Source organism: Cyprinodon variegatus, unplaced genomic scaffold, assembly GCF_000732505.1.
Source record: "Cyprinodon variegatus isolate N-32 unplaced genomic scaffold, C_variegatus-1.0 Scaffold221, whole genome shotgun sequence".
NCBI lineage: Eukaryota > Metazoa > Chordata > Actinopteri > Cyprinodontiformes > Cyprinodontidae > Cyprinodon > Cyprinodon variegatus.
Window position 1 is genome coordinate 151,070 of NW_015150674.1, and position 19,983 is coordinate 171,052.

Here is a 19,983-nt window from a genome sequence, read left to right on the forward strand (position 1 = left end):
ATAACAGTCCCTGGCCAAAACTTTTCTGTCCTCAAAAAATATTTGTTTGAAGTGATGACAAAAACCTAAGAGTTTTTGTATTTTTTTTTCTCTGACATGGATTTGAATTCTTTTGCAGCAATCTATCATCACACCAAACCCTGGATGGGAGGCTAGATGGTCTTCCTTGACAAACCCAAATCCTTGAAATGTAGATTTTCCTTGTAGGAAAGAACAATGTTCTTATTCTGCTTTTGTGAGGCTTTTTAGTCATCTACCAAGTGACCTGCAATGGTATTGTTTTACTGCGTATTGTTGTGGGAATCAGCCTGTTGACGCCAAGACATCCTGTGTGTGCATCACGCTGGGAGTTTTACACTCTCTTCTCTTTCCAGTGGTAAATATTATGTCTGCTCAATGCTGCAGCTGCAGCCTTTACACAAACCTAATGCTTGAAGCTCTCCCTGAGCTCAGCACTCCTTCGATGGAGCTGTCAGTCTTGCATCCCAGAATATTTAGCCATTACTGCAGAGTGTCATTTGATGGAGTGCTCCCTGCCTCATTAACATCCCGTGGTGAGCAGCGTTCTTTAACAAATGCTCTTATTTCTTGAACGTTAGCTGTATCATGTGTTCTGTCAGTGTTTTTCTGCTGCTTTTTGCCTCATCAGTTGTGTGCCCGTCTTTTGCACCAAGCAAGGCCTGAAGTGCTGATAAGGAACTAGTCTCCATCCAGTTCAGGAATGTGAGCTCTTGACAGTGAGAAAAGCTGGCTTAAAGCCAGCAGCAGTGTCCTGTGTTAACGATAGCTCTTTGGAGGAGTCCACAAGCTCTCAGCATCACCCTCCCAAAGCACACTCAGTGCCCAAGAACAGCGAAACATGATATCAGCCATGATGAGACAGTGTGTTTTACAAAAGCTCAGTCGCTTAATCCAGATAGAAATAAAAAACATGACATCTAGTAAAAGATGCACCCATCAGTCTCCTACAGTTAAGCCTTGAACTGCTGATTTTGATTTTTAATTGAATCTTATTTTACCTTTGAAAATTGTAATATTTAATATATATAATGGCACTGAAAATATTTCTCTAGCCTTATTTCTTATATATCTTATAACTGGAGGCATTGACACCCCACCATGCATGGGAGAGCAACCCCTGAAAAACAGGGTTTTAAAGTTAGAGCAAAACAGGAAATATTACAGTCTGCTTTAATTACAGTGGTTGTCTATTGGCGTAGATGGTCGAGCCACAGCGTACTACTGCAAGACTCCTCTAGTTTTATTCATTTGGAGATTTTTAGAATGGTTGTATCCCAGCAGAAAAAGAACAAATTAATTCTAATGTATTGGACAACAGTGAGTCCAGAATAATACCATATATATTTTGTATTCTTGTAAGGAACTACATCAAACCCAAATAAAGTGTGTTCCAGTTCCATGTTCAATAACCAGGGGGATTTGCATGCTAATGACTAGCATTATTAAAAGCTAAAATAATGTTTTTAATTCTTTTAATTTTGTACTTTAAAGGTTGTGATTTCTAAAAGGATGCCACATTGTTTAGATCCATCCTGTTCCAGGAAAGGCAGAGGAATTAATTGAAGGAAGAGAAATGACTGTCCTTTGTTGAGCCTTCTTGTTATCTGCCAGGAGTCTTACTCTCTAACAGATAAAAACCACTGATTTGTCTGCCTATGCTGCAGAAAGAACTCCTATTATTACTGTGAATAAGTGTTCATAAGTTTCCATCCGGCTGGTAAGCAGTCAGGGCTAGTAATTCAGCAGATTCCTGTCACCAGCTGATTTCTCTATGCATCTCTGCTGTTAAAGGGGCTTTGCTCTGACGTCACAGTTCCTCCCGTCATGCTGTAGCTTGAAATTTTACGCTTTACCATTTGTTGCTTTCAGATGATGAAGCGGAGCAGCACCACAGCACAATGGTGGGAGAGGCGAGCAGCATGGGGGACACTACGCCTCCCCCGAAGCGTAAAGGCAAGTTTTCTACCATTGGTAAGATCTTCAAACCCTGGAAGTGGCGGAAGAAGAAAAGCAGCGCGCAGTTCACTCAAACATCCGAAGGTTTGTGTTGTAAGCTCTTTTTTTGGGACAGGGTCAGAACAGTCTTCACCTAGCCTTTCTCCCTGTTCATATCGGTTACTTTTAACTTTCAACCAAAGTCATAAGTGTGTGTGCCTACATTAATGCTGCCGTATGTTTAGTTTTTTCTCTGTTTATTTGAATTGTTTGTTCTCTACAGAACTGGAGAGAAAGATGTCGACAAGACGTACTCGACAGGAGCTCATAGAGCAAGGGCTGCTGAAGGAGGTCCCAGATAATGGTAGGAAGTCCTCTGTGATTCGTTTGAAATCTTTGAACAGCCATATCTGTTTCTGACAGAAGCTGCCCAGAGGCGATCACAGACACTACAGTTAGGTCACCAGTGCACTGTCGCAGGAACAGCATCCATCAGGTGTCTGAGACTCACTAAGACAAGGAAACGTATTGGCTGTTTTTTTATCTTAATGTGATATAAGTTTAAAATAACATTCCCCTCTCCAGAGCTTTGGAAAAGTGGAACAAATTGTGCCCTGCAGTAAAATAGCTTCAAGAGGGGCGTGTGCAAGCTTTCTGCTGGCCCCGCTAGCGCTGAGGCCCATTCATTAAACCTACAGCTGCTTCTGCATCACATCAACAAACACTGATTTATGTAGGTTGTTTTGTTTTCCATTACTCTCTTTTGGATACAAATTCCTTTTTTTTTTTTACTATACTTCTTAGCAAGTACATATTAAAAAATAAAATTCAGTACCTCAAAATCAGATCCATAAAAGATGTCAATAAAATTTAAGGTTGTCAAATGTACATCCGCTCTACACTATGCATATCTCCTGTTTGGTACCTTACCGGCTTGCTTTGTTTGTATGACCACCATTGCGGAAGACGACTTGTGAAGATGGACCATCTAGAAGAGCGAGGTGTGGGAGAACGCTGGAACCCTTTTTCCACCTGGATCCCTTCTCATTTCCATCCTCATGTCCCTCCGTTGTAGGACAAACTTGCCCCACTTCCTGAACGCCTCGGCCGTATCTAGACCCACAGCTACTTCATGATTGCCCTTCTTGCGTTGTGGCGTGGAAAAACATAGTGCAGACTACTCTTCAAAATTGAGCATAAACCAAAAATGACTGCATCATACCTGCAACAAGCTCACTGCGAAACACTGCTGCACTATTTGACACTGTCTGCATGCTGTCGCCCTGTTTGCAGGCATCCTTTTGCAGGACAAACAGTTTGTTCTTACCTACTGTTACACTTTCTACTGTTTTATGTTAACTTATTGCTCTGCTTGTGTTTCAACCTTTTCAGATGGAGAGGCACAAAATGTGAAACAGTCTTACGTTAAGAATGGCCACACACTTCCAGTCAGTGGAGGTGGAGGAGTCATCGGCACCGGGAGGAGCCCTGGTAACCAGGTCAAGCACCACGGAGAGACAGACTTTAGGATGAACCCTGGGAGGCTCACCCAGCCGGAGGACCACAGGGGCCGCTCTCCCTCAGACGGAGACCGGCGTGGAGCTTTGTGCTCCAGGGGGGCTGGACTCCATGAAGAAGGGTGGAGAGGTGGGGGGGTGGGGGCACGTGCACATGGGGATGGTGAGTGGAAATCCAACTTGGCCTGGCAGGGACAGATCCACGCTCAGATGGATGAAGGCAGGCGGGTGGGCAGGCTTCACCCCGACGATGGGCAGAGGAGACCGGGGCTGCAGAAAGCCCCATCGGAGGATGGCAGAAGGAGGCCTGCAGAGGCGGACTGGAAGCCAACGCTCCCTCGTCATGCTTCTGCAGAGGAGGGAAGAACCCGCAGAGGTAAGTCTCTACCCTCCTGCTGCCCAAAATGTTCTAAAAACTCCAATGATAGAATCCTAGCTAGGTGTTGTAATGAAAGTCATAGAAAACATTACCATTACCCAACCTGACCTCGATGATGTATCATGAAGGTACGAGGTGCACTTTCAGCTCTGTATTTTTTCCCTCCATCTTGCTGTCACTCCTCAGCTCATAGTGCTGTTCTCCCAGATATAGACAGCCTCCTGTCGGCTCCCAGGAGGCTTGCTCCAGCTATGCTTCTTATTCAGGAACAGGAGAGAACAGATCGTCCTCCCTTCGCCTCTCCTAATTAATCTGTCATGATCACTACACCCATTATTGCTCTTGAATGCTCATACTGTGAGCTCACGATGGCTCCAAAAACACAAAGCTAACAGCTAAACTGGACATGGAAGATAATAATAGTTTTTTTTATTAACTCTGACCTCTAAAACAATTTACTGCTTTCCCTTTTAATGTGATAAATGGACGCAGCACAACTTCTACACACCCTTATCTTTGACCTGTACATTCAACATCTGTATTTAGATTGAATTACACATCCGTTGTCTCACTTTTCTGGTTAGGTTACTTCTTTAGGCAGGTAGCTTCACTAGATCTTTCTATTAAATTAAAGACTCCAATCAAATGCCAAACTGTTTTTAGGATGTATTTGAGATAGAGAATATTGAAAACCAATCTAACATTCATACTGTAGTTACAAACTCCCTTATGATGGTACACCAAATGAAATCACACTAAAATAGACTAATATTGGTATTTGTAACAAGGACATGTAAAAAATGTACAACAGGGAAAAAGACAAAAGAATATATTTCAAACAACAAATCCTTAAAACTGGTATGATGTAAAAGGATTGTAATGAATGAAATTGTTCATTTAATGGGAATGATTTATTCTTCCCTTGTGCCTCTTGCAGCTTGTTCCTAAATCTCACCTTGTATTTTCCTTTTCTCTCTCTCTCTCTGACGACCCTTTCTCTTCCTCTCCTACTCTCTTTCTATCTTTATCACATATCCCGCTTTCTGTCCTGGTTTTCTTTCTCTCTGCCTCCTCTGTGCTTGATTTGGACTTCCTGCTTTACTCCGGATGATTTCCTCTTTGGTTCGGTGATGTCATGTTGATAAAGGTTCCTCTGTAAATAAATAGCTCTGTACCTCGGAGCTGTGACTTTGAGAAATGGCGTGGGAGCAGCAGTGGGCTGGTCAGAAGGAGGTGGGCTTTTTGTGGTCGTAATTGCAGCTGCCCACACTGTTTACCTTCACAGCTGATCCCCAGATAATACCCGTTCTCAAACAAGAGCTGCAGTAGACGGTGCTTTGAGTAGTGCAGCTGTAGAGTTGCTCACTTATGCTCTTAGCTGAAACGTTCAGAGCTTTGCAGAAAGCTATTTAGTAAGGATCTGCTTTTTATGTTTCCTGCCAGTTGCATTTTCTTTTTTAGAATAAATTAAAGATAAATTCTTCAAACAGTATTGCGTCTGGCAAGTTGTCTATTTTTGTGTTATTTTAATGTCACTTTTATGCCACAAGCCCATGACAACTTCCCCACATTGTAAAACTGGTCTGGCTCGGCATGGACGCATAGAATATGCTTACACTGCAACAAATGCACCGCTTATTGGACCAGCTGTGGAGACATGTTGGACCGGTGCTGGCAAAGAACAGTTTCAGCCAGATGTCAGCCTAATACCCACCTGGAAACATCCATGTAGAGACTTAAAAATGTTACATTCTTTGAGTTTTAATCTATCCTAAAAATCTCACAATAGTGAAGTAGCTTTACAATGTCTATTTTGAACCCTAATAACCTAAGCCTGAAATAGCAAAATCATTTTTCAAGAGACTGTAATCACAAAACCCAATAAGTGGACATGAGAAATAGCATCACAATCCTTTTTTGTAGGGCTGAAACAATTAATGGGACTAATCGTGATTAATGAATATGATTATTGAAATAATCGTCAACTCTTTTAGTAATCGATTAATCATTAAATGTATTATAGAGACTGTAAAACATGCCTTTAGCTGACAGAGAAACCCTCTCAGAGCAGTAATTTTATAAATAATTATAAAAAATATATGTAAACAGATAAAAAAAATAACTTGTTTGTCTGTCAATATGCTTTATCCATAACTCCTCAAGTGGAAAAGTTTTAGTTTAACCTAGTGTAATTTAGTAAAAAAATCTTCTTTAAGGAACCTTTGGCTATCAGATTATTAAGCGATGAATCTAAAAAATAACTGACTGATTAAGCGATGCAAAATAATCATTAGTTGCAGCCGTAGTTTTTTTATATTTTAAAATTATGTATGAGAGCAAAAAAAAAACGCTGCCACAATAGATGAGAACCTTGAACAGTTTAACCTAAAATTTCACAGTGATGCAATAAAAAAATATCTATTTCGAATAGAATAAAAATTGAAAAAAAAGCCAATATTAAACAGTAAACGGCAGCTTCCCCAGATGGTATTTAGTTTCTCTTTTTTATTCATTTAATACACCCGCCATTCCCGTCAGATATTTAAGCCAATTTTTAAGTTTTTATTAGATTTATTCCTTATCTTTTTAAATTTCAACATGAAACTGTTTTTAAATCTGGTTTTATGTGATGAATTTTGAGAAAATAGTCTAAATAGGGGAAAGGAAAAATCCTGTTATGTTGCCTATAACAGCTCAATGCCTGCATCTTTTTTAGTTTAGAGAAACAGTGTGAAGGGGTGTGAAAAGACAACAACATGAAAATGATCCATCCTTGTCAGACTGCCAGAGAATAAATGGTAGTTTTATTTTCCATGGTGAAAACATTAAATTATTTTTCAATGAAGAAGAACAAAATGACTTCAGACTGAACCATCAGCCAAAAAAAAAAAAAAGAAAACTATCTAATGTCTCAAAAGAACTAACCTTCTTTAAAATAAATAAATAGACCACATGAAAAATAATTTACCTCCCTGACCTAAATAAACGGGAAAAAACATAATGAAAAAGTAAAATACAGTCCACAGCAGCAACATCTTATACATCCCCTTCCCCCAGGAAGCCCATGCTTTTCATCCTTCTGGATCTGCCAACTTACTACACAGAAGGAAAAACAGACTCCTTTCAACTTTTCTGTTCATAAAACACAGAAGCAACGGCGTGTCAAGATCAAAGTTTACACCTTTATATCTGGAGCTCATAAGCTTAGCTTAATTAGTCATCCAAATACAAAAACCTGACAGCTACTAGGTTGTATTTACAAGATTTTATCCTGCCAGGAAATATGGTCAACCTGCCCTGTGATATCCTTCACACCACCATGAAACAGCCTAAAGTTGTTCAATTTAGTGTTAATTGCAGCTAATGTTGTGCTGTTCTTGTTATTTTTATCACTGCATGACAATGGCTGTCACATTTCCCTATTGAGCGCTGAAAAATGCTGCCACACAAACTGTTTGCAAGTGATGGAGCTTCCTTGACTCCTTTGGTTTGTAAAAGTGTGTCCAATACCCTGACGAGGAGTCTTCATCGTTTGAGTGCATCAGTAACACACAGAATGTCAAGAATTGCTTATTAGCAAATAAGATCAAACCATTCATATTTGCATTATAGACTAATATGCCTCATCAGATTACGTTATATTGTGACAGAAAGTGAAAATATCTTAAGATATTTTTACATGCTAAAATTGAACGATCTGTAAAAAATGCAATTCATTTCTAGTGATCAAATGTCCCTGGCTGCTGTGTAATAATCAAAGGACCCATATATTAATGTATGCATATGTATACATAAATATATATTCAAACTCACTGTCATGATTTCAATTTTCAAGTAAACTTTCAAACACAACTGTATATTACATATAACCTGTCTGCTGCTCTGTGTTCGTAGAGTCAGACAGCCATTTTGTGCCTGACCAAGAGGCGCTGCAGGACACCCTTCGTGAACCTCTGCCACCTAAACAGTCAGTTATGCCTCCCAAGTGGCTGATGAGCTCCCCCTCTGAACCTGGCAGTGACGGCCCACCTCGAACCCCATCCAATCACCCCACCATCCAATACTCCTCCCCCTCAGCTGGGACTTCCAAACCAGTTCGATCTGTGTCTTCTGCGGGTACCAATACTCATCAGCCTTCACCTTCGGCCCTAACGCCCACCTCTCAGGGCACCAAGCAGCCTCCTCTGCCTCCACCGAAGCCTGTAAATAGGAACAACGCAATGCTGGGTAAGTGCTGCAAAATCACAGAGGTTAATACTGTGAACTCAGGAAATGTCGACATTTCCATGTTTTAGACCTGAGAAACTCCACTTACTCACTTTCTGACATTGTGCCAATGATGTCATTTGAACAGCTTGAGAAGATTTTCCCAAGCTACTTATTTATCATGCATCGACTCTTTTGGCGTCAACATTTTCAGCATTTTACACTCTGAAGATAACAGAGCCTCTAGTGACTGTGCTTTAGTGCAGACAGTAGTTGTTGTTTACAGTGAGGTGTTTTGTCTCATCTGGGATCTTGCTTTAATTCCCTCTTGGCCAAGACTCGCTATTATTTGCTCTTGTCTTAACAGCACATCTGTTGATATTTAGTGCCATGATAAATGAGCATACTCCTTGTTCCTGACGTTAAAGAAACTAGCCATCCATGTTTGTAATGAGGTGCATGGTTTGCTTTAAAGAGACAGTTGTTATTGGATGATTCACTGTTCCAGCTTTGGAAAGCATGAACAGTTATCATTGTCCTGTGCAGTACTGGAATAATTCAAAATTCAAAACAACTAACTCGGTTTAGATAATGTTAAAAAATTAAAATTACAATGTCTTACAGATTTCTTAAGTTTTGGCTTATTTTTCCTCATATAAATTTCCAATATTTTTAAAACAAAAACCTGAGAAATACTAAAGGTTGGTTTTAATTGATAATTTTATTTAGTTTGGAGAAAAAACTGTCCAAACCATATAAAAAAAAAAGCCATTTGGCCCCCAGAATTAAAGAATTGGTTGCACTGCCTCCTGGTGGCCACAAAATATCCACAAACATTTCATCATTGAGGGTGAATTTTAGCAGAGCTGCTTCAGTGGGCACAACTCAACTATGCACAACTCCACTACTTCCCGAAATGACGGCGGCTGTTTTGTTTCCTGTCTTTCATTACTGGATGAACTGATTAATGCAGGTGTGAGTGGCCATGGATACTGAGGTCGGACACACCTGGATTAATAAGTTCACCCAGTAGAAAAAAAACAGGAAACAAAAGAGCTGCCTGAAGTCAGCAACTAGTGGAGTTGTGCATAGAGCCCATTCAACAACAGTGCTCAATCTATTAAAGCTGAGCTTGTTGGAGGTTATGCTACAACATTAAATCCGGTTTAAACTAAGACTTTGACTTGGCCATGCCTAAAACATTTAGTTTTCATTTGTAAGCCATTCAGAGATGTCATCCTGGTAGAGAGCTTGGCAGAGAGCAGAATTCATGTCAGTCATTTGATGATTGGATAGCCAAAGGTTCTTAAAGAAGAACTTTTACAAAATCAAACCAGGTGAAACTAAAACTTTTCCACTGAAGGAGTTCTGGATAGGGCGTATTGATGGACAAAAATGTTTTGGGTTTTTTTTTTTTATCTTCAATGCAAAATGTTCATTTTTTTTTTTTTTTTTATGGTATGTTTTAGAGTCTCTATACTCCAGTTACTATTTTTCAGTAGTCGATTAATCACTATTAATCTGATTAATTGTTTCAGCCCTACTGACCTTCACTAAGGCAAGAAATGCCTGCAGTGCTTCAGATTTTGTTTTGGGTTCTTTCGCGACCTCCTACATGAGTCATTTATGTCCTCTTGGAGCTTTTTTTAAAGTACTCATGGTTGGGTTCAGAGGTGATCCACTTTTTCTCCATTTGTGAATAATGGCTCTCACTGTGTACCTTCGGTAGAATCACTGCAATACCAAACAGGGACGTTTTCGAGGAAAGATTATCATTTGCAAACTGCTTTCTGTATTTACTCGCATTATACTTTTTTTGTATTTATTTTTTTAGATGATGAGGAAGCAGATATTTCTTTCAGGTTACAGTCATTCATAATATTATTCAACTGCCTTTGTTTTTTTGTTTTGTTTGTTTTTTATCATAGTATAGTATAACTATACAACCAACAGCTTTGACAGCACCTCCACGTAGCTCCATTAATCTAATAAGCACTCGTTGAAAGGCCTCCATCTCCTCCCTACTAGTATCCGCCCTGCAGGGGGGAGAAAACGCTCAGCTTCCCCTCTACTGGTCCTGCTGGAAGCGGGAGTGTGACTACGACGTCTACTTGTCTCTGCCCGTCTACCTGTGCCGGCGGGCTGGGGGCCTGCGCTCAGGTAAAAGGGAGATGCTTATGTCAGCAGGTCGCCCCCTCCTCACTTCAGAGTCTTTCTTCTTCATCGTTTCACGTCCCTTCTTGCTGCCAACATGTTTTTTTCTGCTGCTATGCCTTTAACTTCTTGATTGAATTCCTTTCTTTGGATGCTCTAAATAAGAGTTGCATGCTTCCAATAAGCTGATACTGAGCATTGCTTTGTGTTAAGACAAGGAAGCTTCTTTGTTTTGATTTGTTTTAGAGGCTATATGTGTGAATAAGGACGCTCCTTGAGCAGGTTTTAGCTGCACTGCGTAATTTTTTACGTATAATATTATGAATTAAGATCATATTATGATAAGAAAGAATGGACAAGTGCATATGAAGGAACTTGGAAGTAGAGTGGAGAAATGTTTTGAGATAACAGCTTGACTTCAGGTAGAGAGGAGGATGTTTTCCTCTCAGGCATAACCAACTGCATGTTATAACCCTGAGACCTCTGCTGCTCTCTCACTGCGCCTCTAGAAAAAGCTGTGCTTTTTCAACTGTTCTGAAAAGGTTTGGAGGGCTATATACAGTGCTATGCAAAGTTTTTTTTTTTTTAATATAACATTTTTTACATTATAGCCACAAACTTTTAGACATTTTAGATTCATATAAAATAGATCCTAATTGTGACCTGGAAGGAAAGGGATTGCTAGCTTTCTATTTCTTTAAAAGTGAAAATATATCCTGCATTTGTGTACATTTATTCTTAGATAAATAAATGTTGTTGTTTGTTTTTTTGTATTTTAAAGCCTGTGTTTGTTTCAGAAGATAGTTAGATAAGATTAATAAGCAAAAAGCATCATAAAGACCAAGGAACATAGCAGGCAGGTCAGAGAGAAAGCAATGGAGACGCTGAACTCAGGGTGAGGTTAAAAAAAACATCCCAAATTTTGAAAATGTAAAAGCTGTGCAAACCTACCAGGACATAACCATGCAGCTAAACTGATACGCTATCCGACATTCTCGTTATAATGGTCCTAATTTAAAAACCACATATAATTTTCTTCCATGTCAGAGTTGCACCCTGTTTTTAAAGATGTCTATCACATGAAATGCCTGCAGAGCATGTTTTGGTTCTGCAGGCATTTTAGTTTGTGGCTGTAGAGTGATAAAATGTTCAAGGAGTACACATAATTGTGCAAGCACTGTAGTAAGTATATAGCTGTGCATGTAAAGAGCTGAAGCTTTGTGTTTAGGAGCCTATTTTGCTCGATATGAGGCAAATTATGTAAGCTTTTATGGACTGTTTAGAATCTGGCTGTGAAGAGCATGTATGCATCTTGTTTGTCTCTCTGACCTGAGGCACATGCAGCACTCTGCTCTACTCGGGCAGAGTGTGTGTCTCTGGCACACGCTGCATATGTGCTCCAATGCTCAGTCACACATGTAATAAAAGTGTTTTTTCATGTGTATTTAATGATTGCACGTGTGACTGAAGTTTGTGCACACATGTCACTGGGGCAAACTGCGCTGAAAAAAGGAATCTTGCCAGCAGCTGACTGCTATGTTTAATCTGTAACTTTCTGATTATGATTGAAACTATTTGATAAAAAAAGAAATGTGTGTTTTTCTTTTTTCATTTGTAGCTGAGTTCCACCAAGCCACAGGGGGTGCAAGTCTTCATCCGGCGAAGCCCTCTCCTCCAATGCCCCCTAAGAGAACGACCCCGGTCACTAAACGGAGCACTGAGGACTCTACTCCGAGCCATCCCGTCACCCCGTCCCCACACTCTGTGGAGGACCACAGCAGCCACACTGTGGGCTTCCAGCTTCCCCCTCCTCCTCCCTCCCCACCCCTGCCAACCCACATACCGCCCTCTCCGCCCCGCCAGCACATGCACTCCCATCACCTCCACCATCAGCATTCCTACCCCCACCCTCTGCCTCAGCCCATACCGATGCTGTTCGACCCACCGAGTCCAACGGTGGAGTCGCCCCAGAGACCAGCCCCTGTCCCGCTTCACATCATGATCCAGAGAGCCCTGTCCAGTCCTGGCCCGGCGCAGCCTCATCCAGACGGGGCGCAGCGAGCGCATGCGTTGCTCTTTGAAACCCCTCCGGAGTATCAAGCGGATCGCGGCCGACCTCTGCCTGTCAGCATTCAGCCACTAAAACTGTAAGTCTTCGTTTTAAAGTGTCATGTAAAGAAGTTCTGGCATTGAACAGTACAGAAAATAGCAGTCATTACTGCAACATCAGTGTTTGAAATGTAAAACTCCAAGAGTCTGTTTGGATGCAGTATCTTGCATGTTATAAAGTTTGACGTAAAATCTTTATATTTAGATTTAACCAGGAAATGTTAGCCTAGTAAACTAGCCCCTTCCGCCAGCCGCGAAAATTATTTTACCCTGCGAGTGGTCTAGCCTCGATTAATGCCCCAGGCCCCAGAACTGGGGCATTGATCACAGCGCAGAGATGTGTTTTGAATTTCTGGATGCAAAGTGGGCGAGGTTTTGAGGGCGTGACAACAAAGCTGCATGACGCTGAAGAAAGCACAACAAGGAAGATGGCAACAACTATTGAACAGTTCTTGTTTGACTCAGTTTTGGAATCAGTTTTGGAAGGATTAGACTCTGGGTTTTAGTTGAAACATGAGCAGGAAGAGTCTCCACGCTCATTCCTTTTTAAGAAGGATGTATTCGCAGTTTTACGGACAGGCTGTTTGTTTACACTCCCCCACCAGCTTTCTGTCACGCTAACTACATTATAGTCAGTTGCGCTCATTGGTCAGAGTGTTCGCCAATAGGCACAGGCATGGTTTGAAATGCAACGGGTTGTTCTCATCAACAATCTTCCAATGTCTCATTCATCGGGGGGCCAGACTAAATTACACATTTAATCTCACATTTAGTCTGGTTTATCAGGCTAAGGAAATGTAATTTTAATTAAAGATCAGAGATGGTCACATGTAGGGCAGACTCCTTTAGTATTTAAAAAAAATCTTTAAAGCATTCAAAGAAGCCAAAAAAACAGACACCTAACCTGTTTTCTATATCTAATAATGAGACACCAATTCACTGCATTGAAACTATATGTCAAACAGTGGTACTCTCCTTGTATTCTAAACTAGTAGACAGACTAAAGAATGCTTAGTAAGACAGACTTGGGTTTAATGAAGAATATGGTCGCACCTTAATGACACAGGATCAGTTACATTCCTTACAATCACAACTAAACATGCGCTGCTCAAAACCTTACAGTAGATTTTCAGTCCTCTGTTTTTAAAGCATTTCAATTGCCAATACTGATTTAAGCAGATTTCTCATTCTAAACGATAGATAGGAATATATAATAAAGTACAATATATTTGACAGAGTTAAGAGAAAACCAGTTGCTGTGAAACCATATTTTATTAACATTTGAAAGCAAGACAAAAGTAGGACAGTGTTTGAATATTTTTAAGAGCTTATATTTGTGGTTATGCAGCGTCCGTTGCTAAAACCTCATAATCCAGGTTTATCCCTCAGAGAATGCAGTGAGCACCTCAATTCAAAGATGGCTGCCAATATTTCCAAATGAGCATGTTTCACCACAAACTCGGGTTGAAAACTTAGAAGCCCTTTAAATGCAGCCCAAATGAACACCAGACGTTTATCAATATGCCATACAAATTAGTTTATATCTTCTTACATGTCTGAGCTCCTCTAGCGTCACTGATACTGAACAGAAACAACTTTCACTCTTTTCTTTTTCTCTAACTAACCGGACATGCATTGGTCTCTGGCCTGTAAAATGTGTGGAGTTTTAGAAATATTTTTTGAATTATTTAATTTCTGCAAAACCTAAATATTCAATTCAGTAACAGAGTCTCCCCAACAACTGTCTGTTGTAAACTTTTTAGATAAAAGGCTGACTCTGGGATATGCTCCCTGGACAGAAAAATTATTGTGAATGTCGTTGACGAATAAGTAAAGACGAGTTCATCATCAGGTTAAATAACCGTTAATCATTTTGTCCTCGCTGTCAGATCTGAAGATGACTACTCAGAGGAAGAAGAGGAGGAAGACGATGAGGAAGAGGAGGAGTACGATGGGGAGATCCCGCAGCCGGAGCTGGAACCTCGGAGTCGCCGCTGCCTGGTCGGTGACGCTGGTGTTTGTGTCCTTCCTGGTGAAAATAGCAGCGAGGAGGAGGAAGATGAGGAAGACGATGAGCGGGGACAGCAAGATGGGCACGGGGAAGACAGTGATTCAGACGGTCCTGTGCTTCATAAAGAGGAAGACTCTGATGAAGAGGATGAGCCCCCACTCAGTAAGCTTATCCTCGATTTAACAGAAAAGTCATTTAAATGATAATTCGCAACGTTTCTGCAGAGGGAAAAGCATGAAATTTGATGATTTTTTTTTTTTAGCTCTGAATTAGTTTGCAAAAGAAAAGTGTAGAAAAATATTAGTATTTCCTATCTGTTTAAAGATAGTTTTTATCCTTACAGCCTGAGATTTTTGCAGGGATATGGATATTAAACTATTTAGGGACCCGTTTTATTGTTTTGTTATGTTAAGTAATGCAGCGTTCTGAGCCTTCTTTGCAGCTACCACCTCTCATCTTTTTTTTGCATTTCTGTCATGCAGGTGCCTTGGCCAGCAGGGTCAAGAGGAAGGACACTTTGGCTCTGAAGCTGAGCGGCCGTCCCTGCGCCCCGGATAGGGACAGGTTCATGCAGGAGAGAAACAACCGAGAGGATCAGCCTCCGGGGCAGACCGGCCTAACCTGGCAGAGCAGGGAGCAGTGGGAGGCCATTCGTACACAGATTGGCACTGCACTCACAAGGTTATTATAAAGTCTGTCACACTGGTTTGAGGCATAAACAGACAAAGTTAAACTGAACCTTTAAAAGTAAATACACAAAAAGATGCTTAGATCATTTTCCTACCTATTGCTTGACTAAAAAATATAAAACAGTTTAGTAATAATGTTTTTTGTGAGTTTTTTCCAGGCGGCTCAGTCAGAGACCAACTGCTGAGGAGCTTGAACAAAGAAACATCCTTCAGCGTCAGTATTAACTGTCTCTCTCCTAAAATCTGTCAGTAAGACACAGGAATAGCTCATCAATTTCTGCTATAATAGTTCAATCTGTGAATGACTTTTTGTTTTTCACTGTTGCCGTGCTACATTCAAACGTGCAGCAAATCTGCCTATATAATTTGTGCTTAAAAAGGTCTTTCAAATCAGTTGAGAGTTCTAATTTTGGAAAATCTTCTTTCTTCTGTGCCGTTCCTTCACATCAAACCACGCTTTCATATCCAAGTCTAAAATAAGCTCTGTCCCCGTTCTTTTTTTAGCTAAAAATCAGGCTGACAGGCAGGCGGAGGTTAGGGAGATCAAACGGCGTCTGACCAGAAAGGTGAACCAAAACATCAACAGCAAACACCCAGGCGTCATATTTTGTTTTCCCTGGAAATATTGAACAATAACAAAAATGATTCCTCTGTCGTAGCTGAGTCAAAGACCCACAGTCGCAGAGCTGCAGGCGAGAAAGATCCTGCGTTTCCACGAGTATGTGGAAGTCACAGAGGCCCAAGACTACGACAGAAGGGCGGACAAGCCGTGGACTAAGCTGACTCCTGCTGACAAGGTGTTTCTTTTTCTCTACAAATCTCTGAAGTAGAGATTAATTTTTGTGGAAAATCTTATTTTCTGGCCAGATAAATTCTGTGTGATGTCCTGTCTTTTTTCTAAAATCCTTGTTTTAACTGTAAGCTTTGCTTTCTATAGGCTGCCATCCGAAAGGAGCTCAACGACTATAAAAGCACTGAAATGGAGGTTCATGAAGAAAGCAGAATTTATACAAGGTGTGCTTTTTATATTAACTTTATATGATAGGTGCACTTCAATTAACCTCCTTAAACCCAAGTCGGCCTCGGCAGATGGAGTCTGGTTCTGCTGGAGGATTTCTTCCCGTTAAAAGGGAGTCTTTCCTCTCCACTGTCGCTCCAAGCAAGCTTGGTGTGAGGAATTGCCTTCGAGTCAATGAGTCGATGCAATCAACTGGTTTTGCTTAGATAGAAAACTTTCAATCAATTTGACTGTATGATCTGTTTGATTTGTCTCTGTAAAGTGCCTTGAGATGACATGCATTGTGAGTTTGCACCATATAAATGAACTAAGTTGAAATGAATTAAATCTGAAGCATATAGAAAAGTTTATTTCATCGTTTCAATTCAAATGGTAAAACTGGAACTATATTAATTGACATTGAAGGGTTTATTTCTGTTCAACATGATTATGGCTTATGTAATTTGGGCCTTTGGCCTGTTTTTATAGAGAACTGACATCCACAAGAAGAGTAGGCCATACAGGGATAAATATAAACAAATTTGAAAGTTTAAGTGGAAGGAAAATCTGGTAAAAAAAAAAAAACAAAAAAAAACAATTGCATAAACAACAAATATGAATGCAGTTTGTGAAGATGGTAAAGAAAGGCTCCTTTAAAGCTGGCGGAGTGGGTCCAAATCAGGCGATTAAAACATGGGGAACACCAGCTACTGATCTCAAGCTTATAAAGAGAGAGTAATCGCTAACCATGTTTGATGATGCATTCACTTTGATTCGGAATAGACAGGTGTATTCACTGACTTGTGGATAACTCTGCTTCGGTCTCTGGCTGCAGTCGAAATCTGCAGTTTAAGAGCGCCTCACATCGATGTATCCAGAACATGGATACATCTATGTGATGCTGCTCTCGTTTCAAGCCACTCTTGAACCAGAGATTATGTCGGAAGTGTCTAGCATACTGGACTATAGTTAGCGATGCAAAATAAGGATAGTAGGTCAGAGAGAAGAGTGCTGAGACCCAGGATCCAAGCTGCCTGAAGTTCAGTGGGGATGTTGGAACAGCTGTCTTTATAATGCAGACCAGAAAGCTTCTTTCATTTAGCAGTATCGGCATTAAAGGAGAAAAACAACTGAATAGCAGTAGTTTAAGCTTAAAGGGTGGAAACCCCTTAGCAATGCAATCTTTTAGGTATTCTTATAAATATATGCAGATTTTGTTTTTAGGGAATACACACCATAAGCAGTAGAAAGAATTTGTTTTCGGATGATAAATATGTTTTCATAACTCATTTGATTTCTCTTTTATCATAGGTTTCATCGGCCTTAGCATTCAGGCGCTTGGATAAAGAAGCACTTAAGATTTCTGTGAAAAGAAGGGGCTCAGACTGCAGATTGCCCTTTTTTTTTCCTCCCGCCACTTCCAGACTTTGCTGTACTGTTTAATCAGGGAAAGAGCCTGGAAGTCACTCACAGCGAGAACGCCCGCCGCTTTCCTTCATTGCCTCCCCTCTCTATATTGCTTTTTGCTTGAAGAACCAAGGCAGTGGCGGGCGAGGTCCAGATGCAGTATTTTTTCTAGATGATGGCGGGGTGAAGGAGGGGAGGAGACCCAACGTGCCAACGAGGGAGTGAGGCAGCAGAGGAGCTACACTACAGGCTGACTCTCACTCTGCTGCTGTGTGCTGCCCTTCAGGGACTTGGATCTAGTTAAAACCTTTAATGCGGCCTCATTCTGTATTGCCTTTTTCTCTCTTTACTGTATATGGAAACAATAGCTCATCTTGTTAATGTAATAGCATACAATAAAACAGTAATAATGATGAGGACCTATCATATTTCACATAGTAATAATAGATAACAGAGACTGAAGGACCGGAATGTGAAGATTTGGACATTTTTCACTTTAGGATTTGGCATCTCTGGGATATTGTGTTTTGTATTAGTTATGTACAGACTGCTGTTGTTATATCTTAGAATGCAACTGGGGAAAGAAGTTATGATAAAAATATTCTGTTATGCACAAACTTTTTATTTTATAATTGTTACCACATGAGTAGTGAGAGCTCTCATTTGAGCCTTTTTATTTCATTGTTTGGCTTTGCCTGTATTTGTGGATGTGATGTAAGGTGGCCAATTTAGCATCAAATTAGCTTTAGAAAAAAAGTTCAGGTCAGTGAGACAGTCTGCGTTTTTATGCGTGCCAACATGAGCAATGCCTGAAGGACTATAGGAAGCTGCTTTTTGCAATCCAATGCATGAGCCAACTGGACGTCCAGTGACATTGGATCTGGATGATCTTCCTTCATTTATACCTTTTTTTTTATGAGTTTTTGTACTTCCTTTTGAGGGATGAACAAGCAACGCATTCTGTAGCCATTTTAAATAAGGTCATTCTCATAGTGTCTGTAATAAGAGCTTGAATATAAGTTGCTGTGAGCATAGATCAGGGATTTATACAACACACACAAAAAAATCTGAAGTATAATCGGTCAACAGGGAGTCAGTTTTGGTTGGAGAATTTTGAAGCTGCAGGAATGTTTTATTGTATTTTTTTTTTTTTTTTCTGGCCAGTAGCTTACAGGGTTCTCCATGTTGTGTTCATAAAGGTTTAACTGATGCTTCTGTATATCTTGTCTTCCTTTCATTTGGAAAAAAAAAAAGGTATTATAGGTTGCTATTTTTTTAAGTACAAAACATTAGTTCATGATTAAATGCAACAAAAATGGGAATGTGAAAGCCTTTCTTTTTTTGTAAAAAAAACCCAACATCTCTAAGTTACAGTTTAATTGGAAGTTGAATTGTGTGAACTGATGAATTTTTCTTTTTAACTGTAAATAATCACACCTGGATCTAAATAAATAATGTTATAATTATCTCAATCTTATCTGAAATAAAGCTGTGTCTGACTTTGTTTTCCCGTACATGATGATTGCCAAACAGCGCCCCCCACAGTTGAATAGTTTTGTAGGGATTTACAAATAAAAACATTGAATTATATTCATATTCTATTGCACATGTATACACACACTGATACAAATTTTATTTACAGAACATTTATTTGGTGAAAATAGAAATTATTCCACATTCGGAAATGGCTGTCTTCTGTTGCCTTTGTTTTTATGGCACACCAACCTGGTTTGCTTATGCAGTAATGCTTAAGCATTACTAGGCTACTCTTATCCATTTACAAAAAAATATATCTATATTTTTTTTATCTATTTCTCTAATTTAGATTGCTAATGGGACTTTTTAACCACTAAATATGCTCAGTGTGAGGTTAAAGTGGCATAATGTCAGAATACTACATTATTTCACCAGATTTACCAGAGATGCTAATGTTTCTATGGCATTGCATTATAATACAATGAAAAATGAGTTTTTTTTTTTATATTTTAATTGATATGGGCAGTATGTAAGAAGAGATACAGATATAGTTTAAATTGTTTTCAACATAGAGTTTGATCATTTTTTTAAATGCTGTATAGCTTGCAATAATTAGTATTAGTGATTTTACTATATTAACTGGGTCAGCCTGTCTGGTACCACAGTGGACCAGAGAGACCAGAAACATCACAAGTGGGATTCCTCAAGGCTTCATTCTGGGGCCCCTTCTATTCAATATCTACATACTCCCCTTAGCTCAAATTATTGCAAACAAGATCAGTAACCATAACTACGCAGACAACACACAGCTTTCCATCACAATGCCACCAGGTGACTATGAATCCATCAGAGCGTTGGCTACTTAGAACAGAACGTGGATGTGCCACAATTCTCTCCGAAGGAATAACAACAAAACAGGTAATAATTTTCGGACCAAAGAACGAGGGGTCCAGTGTTAACTCACATCTTCAATTACATACTACAGATAGAAACCACTGATTATGGCCAAAATGTTGTTGTCTTGATGGACTCAGACCTAAACCTTTGCACACATAAAGGCAGTTAATCAGCCTTTCACCTGA

At 40.0% G+C, this 19,983-nt stretch overlaps 1 protein-coding gene across 5 annotated transcripts in view; it reads left to right on the forward strand.

The window, feature by feature from the left end:
• The window catches only part of LOC107088541 (phosphatase and actin regulator 4B-like), a 41,223-nt gene extending 22,445 nt beyond the window's left edge, over positions 1 to 18,778 (forward strand). For 4 of the 5 annotated variants that reach the window (XM_015380789.1, XM_015380787.1, XM_015380788.1 and 1 more), the window contains 13 exons: positions 1,891 to 2,061; positions 2,240 to 2,320; positions 3,349 to 3,849; positions 7,747 to 8,079; positions 10,087 to 10,218; positions 11,831 to 12,359; positions 14,211 to 14,494; positions 14,815 to 15,013; positions 15,180 to 15,235; positions 15,526 to 15,587; positions 15,681 to 15,818; positions 15,959 to 16,035; positions 17,330 to 18,778. In XM_015380789.1, the coding sequence (XP_015236275.1) occupies positions 1,891 to 2,061; positions 2,240 to 2,320; positions 3,349 to 3,849; positions 7,747 to 8,079; positions 10,087 to 10,218; positions 11,831 to 12,359; positions 14,211 to 14,494; positions 14,815 to 15,013; positions 15,180 to 15,235; positions 15,526 to 15,587; positions 15,681 to 15,818; positions 15,959 to 16,035; positions 17,330 to 17,345 (2,579 nt within the window). In that variant the 3' untranslated portion in view covers positions 17,346 to 18,778. The remainder of the gene's footprint in view (positions 1 to 1,890; positions 2,062 to 2,239; positions 2,321 to 3,348; positions 3,850 to 7,746; positions 8,080 to 10,086; positions 10,219 to 11,830; positions 12,360 to 14,210; positions 14,495 to 14,814; positions 15,014 to 15,179; positions 15,236 to 15,525; positions 15,588 to 15,680; positions 15,819 to 15,958; positions 16,036 to 17,329) is intronic. The other variant, XM_015380790.1, reaches the window with a different exon arrangement.
• Positions 18,779 to 19,983: the final 1,205 nt, after the last annotated feature.